This window comes from Rutilus rutilus (assembly GCF_951802725.1).
Source record: "Rutilus rutilus genome assembly, chromosome: 1".
Taxonomy (NCBI): Eukaryota; Metazoa; Chordata; class Actinopteri; order Cypriniformes; family Leuciscidae; genus Rutilus; species Rutilus rutilus.
This window is the reverse complement of record NC_140209.1, coordinates 46,525,978-46,543,262: the sequence shown is the minus strand read 5'-3', so window position 1 is coordinate 46,543,262 and position 17,285 is coordinate 46,525,978. Positions and strand designations below refer to the sequence as shown.

At 37.4% G+C, this 17,285-nt stretch overlaps 3 protein-coding genes across 5 annotated transcripts; all 3 read right to left on the bottom strand.

The window, feature by feature from the left end:
* Positions 1–486: 486 nt before the first annotated feature.
* On the bottom strand, positions 487–5,679 carry LOC311282046 (uncharacterized protein). The gene is made up of 13 exons (XM_084395566.1): positions 5,564–5,679; positions 5,335–5,471; positions 4,860–4,971; positions 4,663–4,756; positions 4,482–4,536; positions 4,229–4,369; positions 3,908–4,068; positions 3,368–3,466; positions 3,132–3,277; positions 2,881–3,052; positions 2,685–2,797; positions 1,184–1,268; positions 487–1,094 (listed from the first exon to the last, which is right to left on the bottom strand). The coding sequence occupies exons 2-13, from the start codon at positions 5,450–5,452 to the stop codon at positions 1,038–1,040; spliced, it is 1,353 nt and encodes a 450-aa protein (XP_084251692.1). The 5' UTR covers positions 5,453–5,471; positions 5,564–5,679; the 3' UTR covers positions 487–1,037.
* A 418-nt stretch (positions 5,680–6,097) lies between these two features.
* Positions 6,098–9,400, bottom strand: ypel3 (yippee-like 3). Its single transcript, XM_084406156.1, has 5 exons — positions 9,065–9,400; positions 7,521–7,639; positions 7,379–7,422; positions 7,187–7,295; positions 6,098–7,071 (listed from the first exon to the last, which is right to left on the bottom strand). The coding sequence occupies exons 2-5, from the start codon at positions 7,635–7,637 to the stop codon at positions 6,982–6,984; spliced, it is 360 nt and encodes a 119-aa protein (XP_084262282.1). The 5' UTR covers positions 7,638–7,639; positions 9,065–9,400; the 3' UTR covers positions 6,098–6,981.
* A 545-nt stretch (positions 9,401–9,945) lies between these two features.
* gdpd3a (glycerophosphodiester phosphodiesterase domain containing 3a) lies at positions 9,946–15,347 on the bottom strand. Of its 3 annotated transcripts, none has more exons than XM_084406299.1 (11): positions 14,942–15,347; positions 14,264–14,439; positions 13,784–13,826; positions 12,541–12,676; positions 11,551–11,596; positions 11,341–11,459; positions 11,084–11,173; positions 10,839–10,972; positions 10,697–10,756; positions 10,559–10,610; positions 9,946–10,288 (listed from the first exon to the last, which is right to left on the bottom strand). In XM_084406299.1, exons 2-11 carry the CDS (start codon positions 14,400–14,402, stop codon positions 10,163–10,165), a joined length of 945 nt encoding a protein of 314 aa, XP_084262425.1. In that variant the 5' UTR covers positions 14,403–14,439; positions 14,942–15,347; the 3' UTR covers positions 9,946–10,162. The 3 variants fall into 3 exon arrangements, with proteins under 3 accessions (XP_084262425.1, XP_084262426.1, XP_084262427.1); XM_084406300.1 differs by having other exon boundaries at positions 9,954–10,288; positions 14,264–14,434; positions 14,942–15,063; XM_084406301.1 differs by lacking the exons at positions 14,264–14,439; positions 14,942–15,347 and adding an exon at positions 14,055–14,079 and having other exon boundaries at positions 9,954–10,288.
* Between the last annotated feature and the right edge of the window lie 1,938 nt (positions 15,348–17,285).

Sequence of the window (17,285 nt, the reverse complement as noted above, 5' to 3'; positions counted from 1 at the left end):
CGCCTGTGATGCTGTCTAGGTAGGCAGCTCACTAGATTATGAGTCGGATCCAGAGAGGATGTGGACGATCCAAGAGATCCCATGCGGTCTTCGTTGAAAATATATGCAAAGTCATGACGTTTAATGTTTGTTTGTGTGTGTGTGTTTTTTTTTTTTACGCATTGTTTTGTCAATTCAATGACAAAAACGAGTGAAAAAAGAATACAAAACACTTGTTGTAGACACCGCCGGCTGTCGATTACATTCTCTCTCTCTCTATATATATAGAGGACAATAATGGTCACATGATTTTGTTTTTTAACATTAGATTCTGATTTCATAATATCTAAAATATACAAATTACAGCAAAACACAAAAATCTGAAATATGATTTTTCACACTAATGCAAGATTCCAGGGAGGATTTGGATGTTGACTTTGACCTAGTTAATAATCTTTCAAGTCCTTGCTTTGAAAGTTCCTGAATGCCAATTAAAACCAATACACATACATTTATTATATTTTATTATCACAACAGCAATAAGTTGACATACAAATGTAGGAAACCATGGTAATGCAAAGGCCAGCTTCAGTATTTCTATGAAAATGTACAATGATGTGAATAAATACCAGGAGTCATTAGAATCTCATGCCATATATGAAGGGCCCCTCATTCTTCACTCATTGTGGTAATTTACCATATAATACAGAGTATTTTAGGCACAAGGCAGAGAAGAGGAGGATGACTTTAAAAATGCTAATACACAACAATAGGATATTTCAGACCATTAGGTCCAATCTCATTATGTGGCCCTTCAATTAACCTTTACAGTACAATTGTATTGCATTGAGATAAAAAATAAAACATAGTATTGGTCCACAGCTCCATCATTATTTAATGCTGGAAGACAGAGCTTACAGGAGCAGTAATGCGTAACTAAGCGCCCATAAAATAGCTTATCCATGTCAACTACATTAGAGGAATGATTAGATGCAGTTTAGTGGTACTGCTGGGTGCTGTGTTCTTCCCATCAAGATCCTTGAAGTGTAGAATCCCTCTCAGTTCATGTCCTGATCACCCACACTCTGACGCAGGTACTCCTCATAAAGATTTTTCTGCAAAAACACACAAGCAAATCATTAGATGAGTCAGTCATCACTGTAGCCGTCTTTAGATGCGTCAACAATACAAATGCACACTATACCTTTTTGGTCTTGACCACCTCCTGGACATACTCCAGTTTTTCCTGAAGCTGTCTCTTTTGTTTCCCAGAGAGTGTTGGTTTAGTCCTAAAAGTACAATGAAGAGAAAAAGAACACAGACACAATAAAAGCCATGCATAGTATAGAGGCATGCATTAGGCATGAATTATTCATTAATATTTCCCTCTGCTGCAGGTAATAAAAAAAAAAAAAAGTACATATATATAAAAATAAATAGCTAGATTTTTTTTTTCTTTACCCCAACAAAATTCACTAAACTTCCATTCTGCTGCAGGCCTTTAAAAAAATATGTATTATTATATAAGCCCACAAAACCTCTGCACTATATTCCAAGACTCACAAAATTAGTCCTTCCCTCTTCTTCAGACAATTGCATATTTAAATTATTAAAAAATATATATATGAATAGCTAGGAGGAAATTTGAAAAAGATTCACTAATCTTTCCCTCTGCTGCAGCTCTAAAATACTACGTAACAATAAAACTGTTTTTTGTAATTTTTGGAGCTTGACTGTAAACATTCTGGTAAATATCTCCTTATGTGCACCACAGAAAAAGAAACTTAAGAATGAGGGTGAGTAAATTGCAATTTATCCCTTTAAACTACAAGTGTCTGCATGTATAAAGCCCTATTTGGGCAGTAATTGTTTCTCACGAGGACATAAGGTATTTTTAACATTTACAGGGGCTAGTCAGTGATTTTATTGCCGTCCGAATCCAGAATGTCAGGGTTATTCTCCCACCACCCGCGTAAACATCCCCGGCCGAATTACCTACTGTTTTTTGGCAAACACCAAGGTCATGTGGTAATTGAATTGCTGTCCGAATCTACATCTCATGAGTTTACAAGAGGTAAAGAGTGGTTTTGACCACTGCGGAGCACCGTACGATATCTGTTGCGCTTCACTGTAATTTGTATGCGTTCTAAATATGTATACTTCTATTACTGAAATGCTGGGAATTATTTACAAGAACAATATTTCATCACCGCAGTGAAAGGAGAAAGATGGGGAAAAGCACATAAACATTTGAAATGGGCCGTTACAGCAATAAAATGTATTATATACAATTATATAGGCCTAGGCTACATTAAAAATAACTAAGCTATTATTTCCACTAATTTCCATATTTTTAAAATGATTTCCATCATTTTGAGATAAAAATGCAAGACAGAACCATTTCAGCGTGTCTATCTTCCCATTTTTAAACAGGAGATTTAATAGAATATTATTTTCCTATTATTAAATTAATATTTTATAAATATCATTAAATATGAATCTATTATTCAAAACAAATGGCATTCTATTTACAGCAGACAATCATGCGATTGACCACGTAAGCAGCGCGTTCCCGGGTTCGTAGTATCACAAAACTCGCTCCTCCACCGTGAATGTGGTGCCATGCAAATTTATTTTTACAGATATTCACATGAGAAACAATTAGCATCCGAATAGTGCTTAAGTTTTTAATCTGCTTTTTTCACCTGAAAGAGAAGCGTGCAAGGAGGAGAAAGATGAAGGACAACAGAACCAGTCCAGCACAACTGTACAGCTGCACTTCCACTGACAGGGACTCAAACACCTTCACTGCAGGAGCCTGAACACACAAACCCACACTTTACATCAGTATCTACAGGGAATCACAAACACACGTACACATGAATGCATATACATACTAACCACATATAGTGAGAGTGCCTCTGTGCCTTTATCACCCAGCATGAGCTCCAGTATTTCTCTGGAGAGGCTGCCAAGCACCAGGGCGACGAGCAGCAGCAGGGGCACAGTGAAACCCAGCATGCCCAACAAGCAACCCTTAAAACGTGCTCGACGGTTCTCTATACTGCAGTGCCTATAGGGAGTAAAACACACAATTGCAACTGTAATAGCAGGCATTTGCAATTGTATAGGCAAATCTAACAATGCACTACCTGTCATTATCAAGTGTCTCAGTGATGGCCTCAGTGATGAGGTTACAGTCCTTCTCCAATGAGTTAAGCGTGTTCTGCACAGTCTGATTTATGGTCTTTTCTATAGTCCGACACACCTCCTCAATCTGATTGACACATCGGCTGGGCTTGATGATGGAGGCAGTGAGGAAAGATGAATTAATATTACAAAATAAGCGGTTGCCGCATAAAATGGCGAGGAGCTGAAATATTTATACCTTGTTAGGGTTGGGAACGTAGATTGTGGGCATGTCAAAGCCACACTTGTTAAGTCCTGGACGCTTGCAAAGCTCCTGCACAATCTGCATCATAACTCTCTGAAATAACCAATAACACAGCCATCAATGTGCCATTATCAAGCAGTCAAACAAAAACTATTTTATTTTACTTAAAACAGTCACATGCACTACCTTTTAAAAGTTTGTTGTCAGTAAGAATAAAAAAGAAAAAATGTATTAGCTTATTTAGTAAGGACCTTTTAAATGGATGGAAATGATAGGAAATACATTTATAATTCTACAAAAGATTTATATTTCAAATAAACACTGTTTATTCAGTGTCTAGACTCGAGTCAGACTTTCAGCTTTGCCGTCACAGGAATAAATTGTTTATTTTTAAAAGATATTCATATTTTAAAATACATTCAAATAAAAATATATGAGCATTGGTGAGCAGAAGAGAATGGCTTTGAACGGTAGTGTACATGCAAAATAAAACATAACAGTGAAGACGAGTGTGTATAAATAAGAGCGGTTTACTTGTCGATCAGACTCTGCTCCAGCCTCATCAGCTTTGCTGAGATAAAAACGGAGACGGTCCCCTTGCTTCTCATTCAGTTTCTCTACAATGCTGAGTGTGCGCTTGCATAAAGCCTGTCCCATTGGGTCAAAGAAGACCAGGATCAGGTCACAGAGCTCACCTGATGTAGACAGGTAGAATCGTAATACAGAGACATATATTAGGATCATAGACATACATTTAGAATGCTAAACATATAGACATGCAATAATAAAAAATAAAAAAAACATTACAACAATGTCAACTCTAAATCACACAAACAACTAAAGGCAAACACACACCGAGCCACAGAATAGCTTGGTCCACATCAAAGGGGTACTTCATATCTCCATCCACCAGACCAGGACTATCAACAAACGTCACCAAGCTGAAACGTTTCTGTCGTGAAGTGCAAATCTCAGTGCCGAGGTATTCTGACACCCCTGAAATTGAGAGAAAGTTGCATTTTAGACAGAAATTCATGCACATTTGCAATGTAAACCTAAATGCGTTCAGCCCTGCTTTTAATACACTTTCCAAAATTCAACAACAAACCTTTAAAGTCTTGCAGTGGTTTGAAGTGCGGATAGAGATGGAGTGTTGCATTTCCCTAAAACCAAACAACAGTTGTTATACAATAAAAGGTGAAATACATTTATATCAGTGGTGCCATTTTCATGCCCAAACCACGCCACACAAAACTTTCATGAAAAATGTATGAAAGGATCAAACTTACAGTGAGCGACTCCCTCTTTCGCCCACTGGTAACAAAGCTGAAGCCCTGTGTCTCTATAGCGACCCCTGTCCTTTGTATATGCTCCTCCACATACCTGCAAAAGCAATAAAAACATGGGTTACTGCTTGTGAGGCTTTCTCAGTCTCACACACACACTAATCTGAGTACATGGTTGTAACGCATGTATATTAGCCTACCAATTGATAAAGCTACTCTTTCCAGCTGAGTGGTTCCCCATCAACATCACGGTTATCTTTTTTCGGGGAGGCAGCAAGGTCACCCCAACAGTTTGAGCGATTGCTATGAGTCCTAACAGGACAAGGGAATTAACGTTAGTGGTTAGACAAACTGTACTGGAAAAGAAAGTGTCATTTATTTTGAATCCAGGTTCAGAGACTGAATAAGTGACAGTTTCATTTTTGCGTAATCTAACCTTTAATGTCAGAAGAAAACTTTATTGGATTACAGGGTAATGAATGCAAACAGGTGACTTTTTTTTGGCACACTAAAGTGAATAAATGTCAAACCAACAGGCGTTTTAGCTATCCGGCTACCGTTAGCACCTCTCATCCACGCCTGGAGACAGATCTAATTTCTGAACACCGTACTAACTAAACCAAATGAATGAATGAGAATGTAGTCGTTTATAAAGGGATGTTTTTTTTCTCTAACCGCTATCCGGTTCGATGTACATCTGATGGCAGTCCCGTAAGATGCGCTCGTCGCAGGACACACTGCCAGATATGGAGTCGGCATTTGCAGCACTCCTGCTTTTGATTTTCCCGGACATAGTGATGTACAATTATGGGCTGTAATAAAGCAGCGTGTTTTAGCGTGTACAAAATAAAACTGACAAGTAAAATTGTATGAAATGTAAGAAACGACATAAAATTGTACTCACATCCAAATGAAGTTCAAATCGCCCCGGTCTGCTGGGTAACTATGGCCACGTCACCGCGACTCAACGGATTGCGCAGAGCATTATGGAGGTTGTAGTCTTTATTCCGTTTCGCTCGCGCTGTTTCTGATTTCTTGTTTCCGCCCTTGACTGTTTATTAATCACGTCGTCTGTAGACCATTATGTAACGATTAATCATTTAGGAGTTGTGCCCTTTCTACTTAGAAGCTTGTGAAGAATGGCATTAAATAAGTTGAGAAACTTATTTTATTACAACTGTTGTATGAAGGTCACTGGTGCCATGTTTATATATATATATATATATATATATATATATATATATATATATATATGTGTGTGTGTGTGTGTGTGTGTGTAAATATGCGAGTAAAAATGTTCCATTGTAAAAGGTCCATCATACTTGTGATCACGGCACACTACTTTTTTTACCCTGTAATGTTAAAAATGATCAAATCTCCTAACCTATTTTCAATGGAGGTGAAAAATAATAAAGTTTAAAAAACACGACAAAAGTTTTCATTTATACCCCATACTTTAATGTAAAGAATTCAGGTTAATATAATATACATTAATGGTTTAGCATTCAAAGAAATACTTTGCTACACAATCATAAACACATTTACATGGCATGTCTGCTCTAGCATGATCAGATCAATGTCTCTGTACATGCTCCTCAAATGTTAGATTATACTTACAACATTCTCATTGACAAAAATGCACGAAACAAGACGAACATAAAGATGAATTACATCTTATAAGCTGTAAGTGAAGTGTCTAAAGAATATCAGTCAACTGTGGACCATCTCTATTCTACAGCCAATAAGCCTGAAGCTAGCTCACACAAACACACTTATGAGCAGATGTTCATTTGTTGGGATTCCTCAGTGACTTGGTAAATTAAAAGATGAATTCAACCGAAATGACTGAATTTGGAGGCATGAATCATCCTTTATGCAAACTTGCTCACACACACACACACGCATATTGCACATAATCCTCTCTAAGCCACACACACACACACAGTAAAATAATTTCACTCACACTACCTCGTTCACAAAGACCTCGTTCTTTAAAGTAAAAATTAATTGAATAAAAAGTCATTGGATCTTGGCATTTTGATCACACTTTGCTTAAACCTCATGAATTGCACTTAATAGGGAGAATTTGAGGGCTTATGTCAAAATCCCAACAAAAATCAAGAATTTTTTTTAACTGAATTTAAGTGGTTGATTAAGAATTTTAGCACAGTTTCTCCTAAGCCTGCCTTGCACACAAGCACACCTCCAAACACATAAAACACACACACACACAAAACCAAATCACCCAAGATATATATAAAAGAAAGCATATCTCATGTCATTGCAAGTGGTGACAGCAAGTTAAAGCAAAGGCTGAAGGCTTCAGTCCCAGCCATTATCCTTAATCATGTGAGATAATTCAATAATAAACTTCCCCTCCTTGTACTTCTGACTTAACTCAAATGCCTGCTCCTGTAGAGGAAGGGAGAGAGCACAGAAACAGAAATTGTGATCAGACTGTAGAGTAATGATAAGTAATTTAGGCATGTGTCCTACTTCATTTTCTCTAAACATAATACATACTTACATATTTCCAGCCCAGTGTGGTATGGCAATTCTCACAGTAAATATCAGCCACAGCATGAAGACCGGTCAGCAGCAGCCTTTCCTCTGCTGGACCACAGCCCACGTTCACCCTGAAATCACAAAATGGCAGTTAAAGAAAATATTTCCTCTATCAAGATGTGATCAAAAAAATTTTTCCAGAAGTGATACTCACACAGAATTGAACAGGTAGGCACGTCCTTGACTGCCTTGAAATGACTGAAAACACACAAACATGCGAGTCTAACGCAAACAGCATCACAATTCACAAATCTAGCTGTAAATGTGCCACAAAAGTCACACAAAGTAACTCTCACCTTTGAAATGAGGTCATCATGGTTAGCCAGGTGTGCACGGCAGTGGACGCAGCTGTAGCGACGGTGACAGGAGTCCAGGTAGGCCTGGAAAGTTTTGGCCTTGGTCTGCTTCACCATGTCTTTGAAAAACACACACAAACAAAAACAATGTCAGATCATACCTGCAAGGATCAAAAATCCTGCTGGCCCTTCTCATCTGAATCGAACCACGAAAACTCGAAGGCAAATGCTACAAAACAGCTTTGACTGCCAAAACATTTCAGGGCGAGGTTGCCAAATAGTCTTGCGTAGTTAGGAAGCATGGCATTGACATAAACCAGTAATGTTGTAAACATCAAAGCAGACTAAATGCTCTGAGACTGATATTTTTTTATGCATGCTGGATGTGACATTTACAGCATTTTTTTTTTTGTTTAGGCAATTGAAAAGCATTTTAATATCATCTCATATCCTTATTCAGCGATATACCAGGAAAAAGGAAACATCCACATGACCTACTTTGCTTGGCTGCCCACACTGTAGTTACCCCATATATGGCCCGCCAGGCACGAGGGTAAACAGGAGTGAGAGGCAATGGATAACTATGGCATGCAGTAATAATACAGGTTTAGATACAATTTTGTGTTATAAAATCTTTACAAAGCTACTAAATCTCAACAGATATGCTTACGATTTTAGTTTCGGTTTTTTTATGGACTTAAGTGCTACAGCTTGGCCCACAATGCAGCTGGAAAATAACGATGCACGAGTCGCGAACGAATCGTTCATATGAGTCGGGTGCTTTCAACGATTTGGTTGAACCGGTGTGCAAAACCGATTCGAAAAAAAAACCCCGAAAATAATGTTAATATTCAGTGAATTTGCAGTGAGCCCAGAATTTGACTGATGGGGCAAAAAGTAATTTTGCAAATCGCAACAATATTACAAATAAAACTTAGTGTAAACTAATTCACTTCACTTTGTGTCAATCCATAATACAGCATTATACTAAAATGTGCCAACACTCTTATTTAAACGTAAATTCAAATTGAACTCTTAATTAAATTTGAAATGACCATTCACATTGTAAATGTAAATGAATTAGGTACTAAATAACATTTGATTAGATGAATCACCACTGAAATAATAATAATAAAGATAATATCCAAATATCCAAACACGAAATTAAAATAACATCATATAAAGGCCAAATTTAAAAGAAGCTGGGGAGACGCGTCGGGACGGGGGACAACTCTATTGAGGAATAACGACACACTTAAAAGAACCGAATCGTTTTTGGAAACGAACTGTTCGAAAGAACCGAAACATGGAATTAATTCGGACTTCCAATCATTTCTGGGAAATCTCACTAACTCGCGCGGCTAGATGCCCACCAAATTAACGTTTCAAACCAACCTCATAAACATATTCAAGTAATATAGTCGCTTCATAATTTCAGCATATTATTCAGGTTCTCAACCCATGAGTGGAGCCGTCTTACAGTAGAACCTTTCTAACATGCTCGCTCCATTTGAAATGCTACGCAACAATAAAAAAGGACCCACCTATATATGAATGATTTCTTCAAGACAAACGCTGTTCGCAGTATTGTCACCAGAAGAGAAGCGTGCTCAACTCAACGACATGAAGCCTGAGCATTCACTGAGCTCACTTTGAGCGCACTCAACCAAACAACCGTGCGGCACGCTGCGCTTTTCCTACAATTCCCTCCTTTGTGTCCCTCCTGTCGACCTGCTCTAATGGGCAAACCGTGTGGTATTAACTGAAAGCCTCGTAATTTCCAAAACTCAAACAAGCCACCGTGCAGAATATGTCGCAGCCGAATATAATCCGTAGATTTGTTTACTGTATTTTTTGAGGAAGTGTCTTATACGTCATATGGCGCAAAACAAACCGCCGTCGACCAATCAAAATCCAGAAAGAGACGTCCCGAATATAGGTCAGCCAATCAGATGCGCTCTTCCCGTGCGTTTGAAGTCACCTGAACTATTACAGTTGCGTTAACGTTTCGACCAGTCAAAACAACAAAGTCCTCGTGTTTTGGTTATCTTAATCTTATCGCTTTTTTGGATGTGGCGATTTTTGTGTCCCCTGGTTGTTCGATAATTAATGAGTCACGTAGACGATTTGAAAATTGCATTCATGAACCTCGACTGACGTTTTATATGACATAAAATGTTTCTCCAAAAACGAATGTATTTTTGGATGTAAATAACATTTTACATTTGATAAAAGACAGGGCAGGCTTTGATGTCTACTGATTCTGTGTTGTCACAGCTGGGTGGACTTTGCACGGTCTCTCACAAAAGTCGAATAACGTTTGTTTGCAAACATGGGCAGGGAGGCGCTAACTGACTGAAAACCATAATAAACATGCAGTGGACATGGTGGAATAATAATGTACGGTCCAAAGAAAACAACCTTAAACAGTTCAACTGTAGAATATGAGTTCCATTTATTTTATGTGTTCATAGTCACACAAATTGTCCCAAAAAGATTCCATGAACCAAGTGTCATCAGTACACTGTCCTTTATGGCCAGGGTTGATAATGTAGTGGCATTAAAATAAACTTGGCTTGCCAACTGCATTTTTACATTGTTTGTCAAGACAAAGGTACACTCATTTGCGTAAAGGCATTTGATCATGTGGCTTGTTTGCACCTAATATAGTTTGATAACAGGGTGGGATAGTCAGACATGACTCCAGTTGCTCCTGCGGCGAATGCAGCGTCAATATCCTGTTCCTCGTTGCAAACAAAGAGATGAATCTAAAGAAAACCAGAAAGAAAAACATGCAGTTTTTTTTATTTTGAAGCATGTAGGTACTCACAATTTGAGACCAGTGGCAAGTTGCATAAACACAGCCACTGTTAAGACAGTGTTTCTTTTTTTTTTTTTTTTAAATGATGACTAGCTTGTAAGACTAGTCTAAGCGGTTTTGCAACCAGACAGTTTCTCACTGAAAACACAAGTTACTCAATACACTATGTGGTTTCTTAATATTACATAACAGGACATGATATAGCACGGCCACAAACCTGAATTCCTCTGTCTCTGAGGTGCTTGAACAACCCTTTTCTCAATGTCAGTCTGTCACAAAAATATGTAGAGCACAAAATCATTTCAAACAAAATTTAATTTGTAGGTTTATTTTGACACCACTACTAAGATGTTACCTTTCAATTAAAAAGATGACCAGACTGCTTCTCAAAATCCACATATCAGGTATATATTTTCTGTAGGAAAGAGCTCAGAGATTATGCATCCGTGTGAGTACCAAGCACACATAGTATGGAAATTGTTAGTGTATATACAGACCTGTTGAAGATTTGTGGCAAGTAGAACTGCAGGAAACTTTCTCCGAGGGGAACAAACGGCAGAAGACCGGTGTAGTACAGCAGGAGCAGCTGTAAACCTCGATTTACAGTGAACATGTAGGGCATAGAGGAGTTCTGCCATTGACGAAAAAGGAGACAAAGACGTACAGTAGTTAAGAGCAAAGTATGAACACTATTTATTACTGAAACAAAACAGGTCATAGAGGGACATAAATGCACACGCACTGTTTTGCGACAATTTCTCATGATGGAGGATTCAACAGAGGCCCAAACTGAGATGCCTTCTCGGTTGTATTTTTTCACAAGATCAGAAATCTGAAAGAGACAGTGTATAAAACCTAATGTTATTGGGGAAAAAAAGAAAATAGGGAGGCTTAGTAAATAGATATACTTAAATATGGTTGAAAAATTAGGAAAGAAAAATATCAGGGGCCATAATGTGCCTCAGGTATTGAAGTGCAAGTCGATAATGATGATCTTGCCTTCTCAATCAGCATGGGGTTATTTTCTTTCACTTCGATGTTCACAGGTGTATGAGGAAATTTGCAGAAAACATCCTCTAATAATGCAAAGTTTCTATCAGATCCAGTGCTGAAGTGGCCTGTACAAGGGGGATTAATAAGAGTATAATCATTATGCATTAATAAATATATTAATATATGCTGGCAATTTCACTGCTAAAAAACACAAACCTGTATTGAAGGTGACCTCGACTGTCTCTTTATAAGGTGGCAACTCCTGAAAAGAAATATGAAAACAGAAAACATCTTAATCAAAAAGTAAAGTTTTTATACATGTAACACTGGTGAGAACGAGGGAGGGTAGGATCCAAATGCAGTTTATTAAACAAATGACAACCAAAGCACAAGGAGCAGAAACCAGGCACCACAAGGAGAAGAACTGAGGACAGCAAAAACACATCCAACACTGGACAAGACCCGACCAAGAACACAGGAAACACTGGGGTTTATATACACAAGGGGTAATTGGCAAAAAAGACACACCTTGGAACAATCAACTAATCAACAAGAAAACTACAAACTGACTACAAGCAGGAACAGGAAACAAGAAAAGAATACAACCTAAAAGTCCCAAAAAAACAGAAACACAAGGTACGCAAAGCAGAGAACGTGTAACAATACACTATCGTTCAAAATTTCTTAATGATTTTTAATGTTTTTGAAAGAAGTATGTTATTCTCACAAGGCTGCATTGATTTGATCAAAAATACAGTAAAATAGTAATATTGTGAAATATTATTAGTTTAAAGAATTTTGAATACATTTTAAAATGTAATTTATTCCTGTGATGTCAAAGCTGAATTTTCAACATCATGCCGAAATATGTCATATGAAATATTCAGTGTCATATGATCCTTCAGCTAATACGCTGATTTCCTGCTTAAGAAATATTTCTTATTTTATCAGTTGAAAACAGTTGTACAGCTTAATATTTTTGTGGAAACCATGATTCATTGTTTTCATGATTCTTTGATGATAAAAAAAAAATCTTTTGTAACATTATAAATGTATTTAATGTCACTTTTGAGTAATTCAATGCATCCTTGCTGTAACTGTGTATGTCCACATGGAAACTGCATTTTTTCCCCCATTCATGACAGTGTAATTAGAGAATAATTTGTAAAAGCATTTCGGGAGAAAATGTTAATGTTGACCTCTGACCTCCAGGTTTAAGGAGGAGACAGTGACATCTTGCCCAGTCTGCCTCAGGAGGTTCTCATCATGTGACACAATCACATGACCATCTTTAGTCAAGTGACAGTCCAACTCCAGCATCTCTGTGCCCACTTCAACAGCACTGAGAGGCAAACAGAGGGGAATTTTAATCAACAGTCAGGGCAGATGTTTTCAGTGAATAATGACTTTATTTATATTTTATTCTGTTCCTCACAAAAAGCAATCATATGAATTTAGACCAGTTGATCTCACACATTTAGGCTCCAAGGCCCATCCTTTTATCCAAGATTTGATAATCGAAGGCCCTCCTATCTAAGCTGATATGTGCCTCTGTTACTTCTGTTTTAATTAAATAAATAAACAACTACATTTACTACAATAACTACATTTAAATAATTTTAAGACTTATTGGGGCCCCTGGTTGAGAAAACACTAGAAGAATTGACATTTAATGAAAAATAATAATCATATGAAGCATTTTATTATACTTGTTTTGAGGCAATTTTTGTCATTTTGGAGCATGTTCTAATAAAATCATACATGTTTGGAAAAACATAATGAAGAGTAAATAAAGACATAAGTACACATTGTATGATTTTGGGCTGTCCCAGACGGATTTTGGGCTGTCCCAGACATGGTGGTCCTACGTCGTACAGTGAGAGAGGTTCAAAGATGGCCATTGTCACGGCCTTAAGTTGCGACCAAAGATAGCCTGCAATAATTTTCTGACAGTGTCAGAAATTTAGCATGATCATCAGTTGTGTTTTGCTTTTTTATGTTTTTAATTAATTTGACGTTACATAATATATTGTTATAATGCTGTCATATTTTGTGCAGGCAATTAGCTTACTTCGCTGTAAATAGAAAAGCCTGACAATATCACTGCATAGTATTCCACCATGTTTCTTACTGACACGCCCTGACACGCCCCAACGAGCTTCCCACTCGTATTTTTCCGACATTGTGGCGTTCATGTGCGTTCAACTCGTAAATGCGATCTTTACGACGTGACATGACCGCACCATTAGATCCATGTCATACAGTGTGATTTGTAATGACCTTATATGGTTGCAGAAATCACACAGTCTGTATAGCAGGCACAAAAGGATTGTGAAAAGACAAGCATTAGAAGGACTGACCAGTCATACAAATATAAGTAAGGACTTAAAAGAAGCTGATACTGATACTGTTCAGTCCGAAAGCTTTGAGGCATAGGCTTCCCACTCACTGTGTAAAGGCCTCCATAGTGTTCTCAATCCTTTCACCACAGCCTGAGGACAGAGAACAAACAGGAGGTCAGAAACTGTGGACCGACTCTCATACACACACAAAAATTCCTCAAAGAGTTAATCACTCACTCAGTCAGTCACATATTAACTAGCACTTTATATACAAACCCCATGAGGAAAACATTCACAAAGGTTGTCATAAACACAAAATTATCTAATGCCTTTCACTGACAGTTTTATGAAATAGGCTAGTCACAAGATTTCTCTAACTTTTGACGCTGTATGATATGCCATCTATCCTTGAAGGAATTTGGCTGTGACATGCAGAGCAATAATTTTGGTTCATTTTTAACGAAAATTGAATTAGTCAACTGCAGCATTTTTACAATTAATTAGGTTGAATGTGGATTAAATCTTAAACGCGAAGGCAAGTATCCCAAGGCCACGAGGTGGTTACTGACTCAGATCAGGTACTGTACCTCCCCTATGAGAGATGTGAGTGCAGAAGAAGGCTGTCTGCTTCCTCCTGTGCAGAATATGAGGGTTCTTCAGAAAGTACAGTGACGTGAGAGCGTAGCCCCCTACCGCCGGCAGCAGGTAGTACAGGTAGCTCGCCATGATTCCCACGGGAAATGGAAAGATGATCTGATCTGATCTTTGAAGGAAAGTTTTATTTTAATTTGTTCATTCAAAATGTGAATATTACATTCAGTTATTATATTCAGGCCTTGTTTCACAGACAAGACAGTTTTTAAGACAGTTTTTGGTCAAAATTAAGCCAGGATTAGGCCTTAGTTCAAGGATTTTATTATGTGTCCTTTAAAAAAAACATTACTGGTGTGCATCTTGAGACAAAACAATAGAACTGACATATTTTAAGTTATATATCAACATATTATATTTTAAATAGCTTTCAGTTAAAACAGCTCAAACATGCATTTTAGTCTGGGGCTATAGCGCCTTAAGCCTTGTCGGTGAAACCAGGGGTAAGAATTACATACTCACATCAAAACAAGTGTAAAATAAACATTTTAATGTAGGCTATATATATATATATATATATATATATATATATATATAAACAAATGAACCATCTACTTTTTCTCTGTTTCTCCCATGATGGACAAAATGATGGACAAAAAAGAAGAAAAACTTACCAGGACTATTTGCTCCTTCAACTCCTTAATTGAGATATGGTGTATCTGATCCAAGAACACGGCAACTCCCACAAGCACCTGTCTTCAATGCGAATGTCAATATGACTGTCCTTATCTTTCCTTTTTTTCCCTTGTATCTCTCACTGCTACAGTTTACTAGTTTCTCAGCCACTCCTGTTTTCAATTCCTATACCTTGCCTACCTATCATATTACTTTGCAAGAAATGTTGCACAATGTGCTCCAAAGCAAAGCAAAACTGCACAGCAATGTAAAGGCCCCTCCTTTTCCCCCTTCACTCCTACTAATATCAATGCAACTGCAGCAGGGAAACAGACGAAATCTTTCTTTCTAGGTGTCTGTTTGCAGTAATCAGCCAGTCATTGGTAGTTAGTTACACTCTTTTGTGACTCCTAATTCCCTCCTCCTTTTTTTGTGACTAAATGGGGTATGAGTGTTTAGGAATGCGGTTTGCTTGACTTTTTGAGTGCATGTGGCAAGTGGAATCCCAGCACATTTTTCTGCTTTCACTTTACATGTGCTTCATGACTTTATAGTAGTAAACATAAAAAGCAGGAAAAATTTGGCACATCAAAGCTCCGTTCCAAAAATGTAATAAGGTCTCTCACACAGGTGATGTTTTGAGCACGCTGGCTCTTCATCAGACAATTAAACATTTAAACCAACAAGCCTTTACACTAACAGGTGATTCATTAAGGATCATGTGACCTATTATTTCTTTTGTCAAGCGCCCAACTTGAGCATTTTTGTCAGTGATGTGCATGCTTTTGTCCCGTTTTTGTTTAGTAGTAAACATATACATGTTCTCACTAGTGCAAATTAGGCCACATTTGAAGGGAGAAACAACAAAATGGGGATGAAAAGCACAAGGAGCTTCTGTATCATTGCTACAGTTGGTAGAAGGTATAGTGGAGGACACCATTTGATGTTTGGTCAGTATTCATGTTTTCACACATTTCAGTGTTTAACAACGGCTTACGGTGGGAAAAATGCAAACTCACAGTAATATAGTTGCCTGTCAGCAGAACATTTTTGTTTTCTATTGTTCTGGTTTTGTATAGAGTTGCTGAGAGACTGTTACTGAACAAATAAAGGGAGGCAGAGACAGATGGGAAGTGAGGCTGAGATAGACACTAATAATCCATTCCTAATTTGTAACAGCATTGATTCAGCTCAGTCTCATATAAAAATGGCAATGAATCAATGTATTAGGTCACAGTTTTGCATTTGAATCAGTGGTACTAGAAAAGCAACCCCCCAACCCAAACAGCTTGATCTGTCTTGAAGAGCAGAACGCCTCGGAGCTGAATTCTCTAACCATGCTGGAACATGTTGTCGAAAGCTGAGGAGTGGTCCAACTGGACTGGCAACTTGGCATATGTGAAAGAAGAAAAAGGTAAAAGAGCTCCTAGAAAACAAGACAAATATTAGTCCATTCATTATCCACAAAATAATTAATCATCAATTTCCAATAACCTTTGCTCGGTTTAAACTTGACATGCACATGATGATCCATATACTTTATTCTTCCATAGCTAAGGAAAATTAAGTAGCTTTTGATTGCTATGCCACTCCCTTGACAGGAAACCAGATAACTTCTTCCATCATGACTAAATATGGCTAAAGGCAAATAACTGGCTGTCAGATTGCAATTTATTCACTACACTTTGGAACAGACCTTCTAACTATTCCTTTTAAACTGGAAGCAAGGTCATAAATGCACTGTTAATACACTAATGCAGAGAAAAGATAATGATCTACAGGGTGGGCCATTTATATGGATACACCGTAATAACATGGGAATGGTTGGTGATATTAAAGTCCTGTTTGTGGCACATTAGTATATGTGATGGTCACCACCCATCTTGAGGAGTTTGCCCCCTCACATATACTAATGTGCCACAAACAGGACTTTAATATCACCAACCATTCCCATGTTATTACGGTGTATCCATATAAATGGCCCACCCTGTATATTTGAGTGACAAAAAAAAAAAAAAAAAGAGCTCAATTAAATTTATTATTTTTATTATATATATAATTTGACATATGCACAATTAGGTTTAAAAAAAAAACTGCATTAAAGGAGAATTTGTGAATTCACTCATTTGCAAATATATTTTAAATTCAAAAGATTTGATGTTAATATATGCTACAGATATGATTATTTAAAAAGATAAGTGGTGTACATCCATTTCATTTTCATGTTTGTTGAAAAAATATTGTTTAATTGTACATTTTTCTGTTTAGTACAAATCTGTCAAGCAGGATTAAAGGTTTTCTTTATTCTTAAAAAAAAAAAAAAAAAAAACACAACACAAGGAC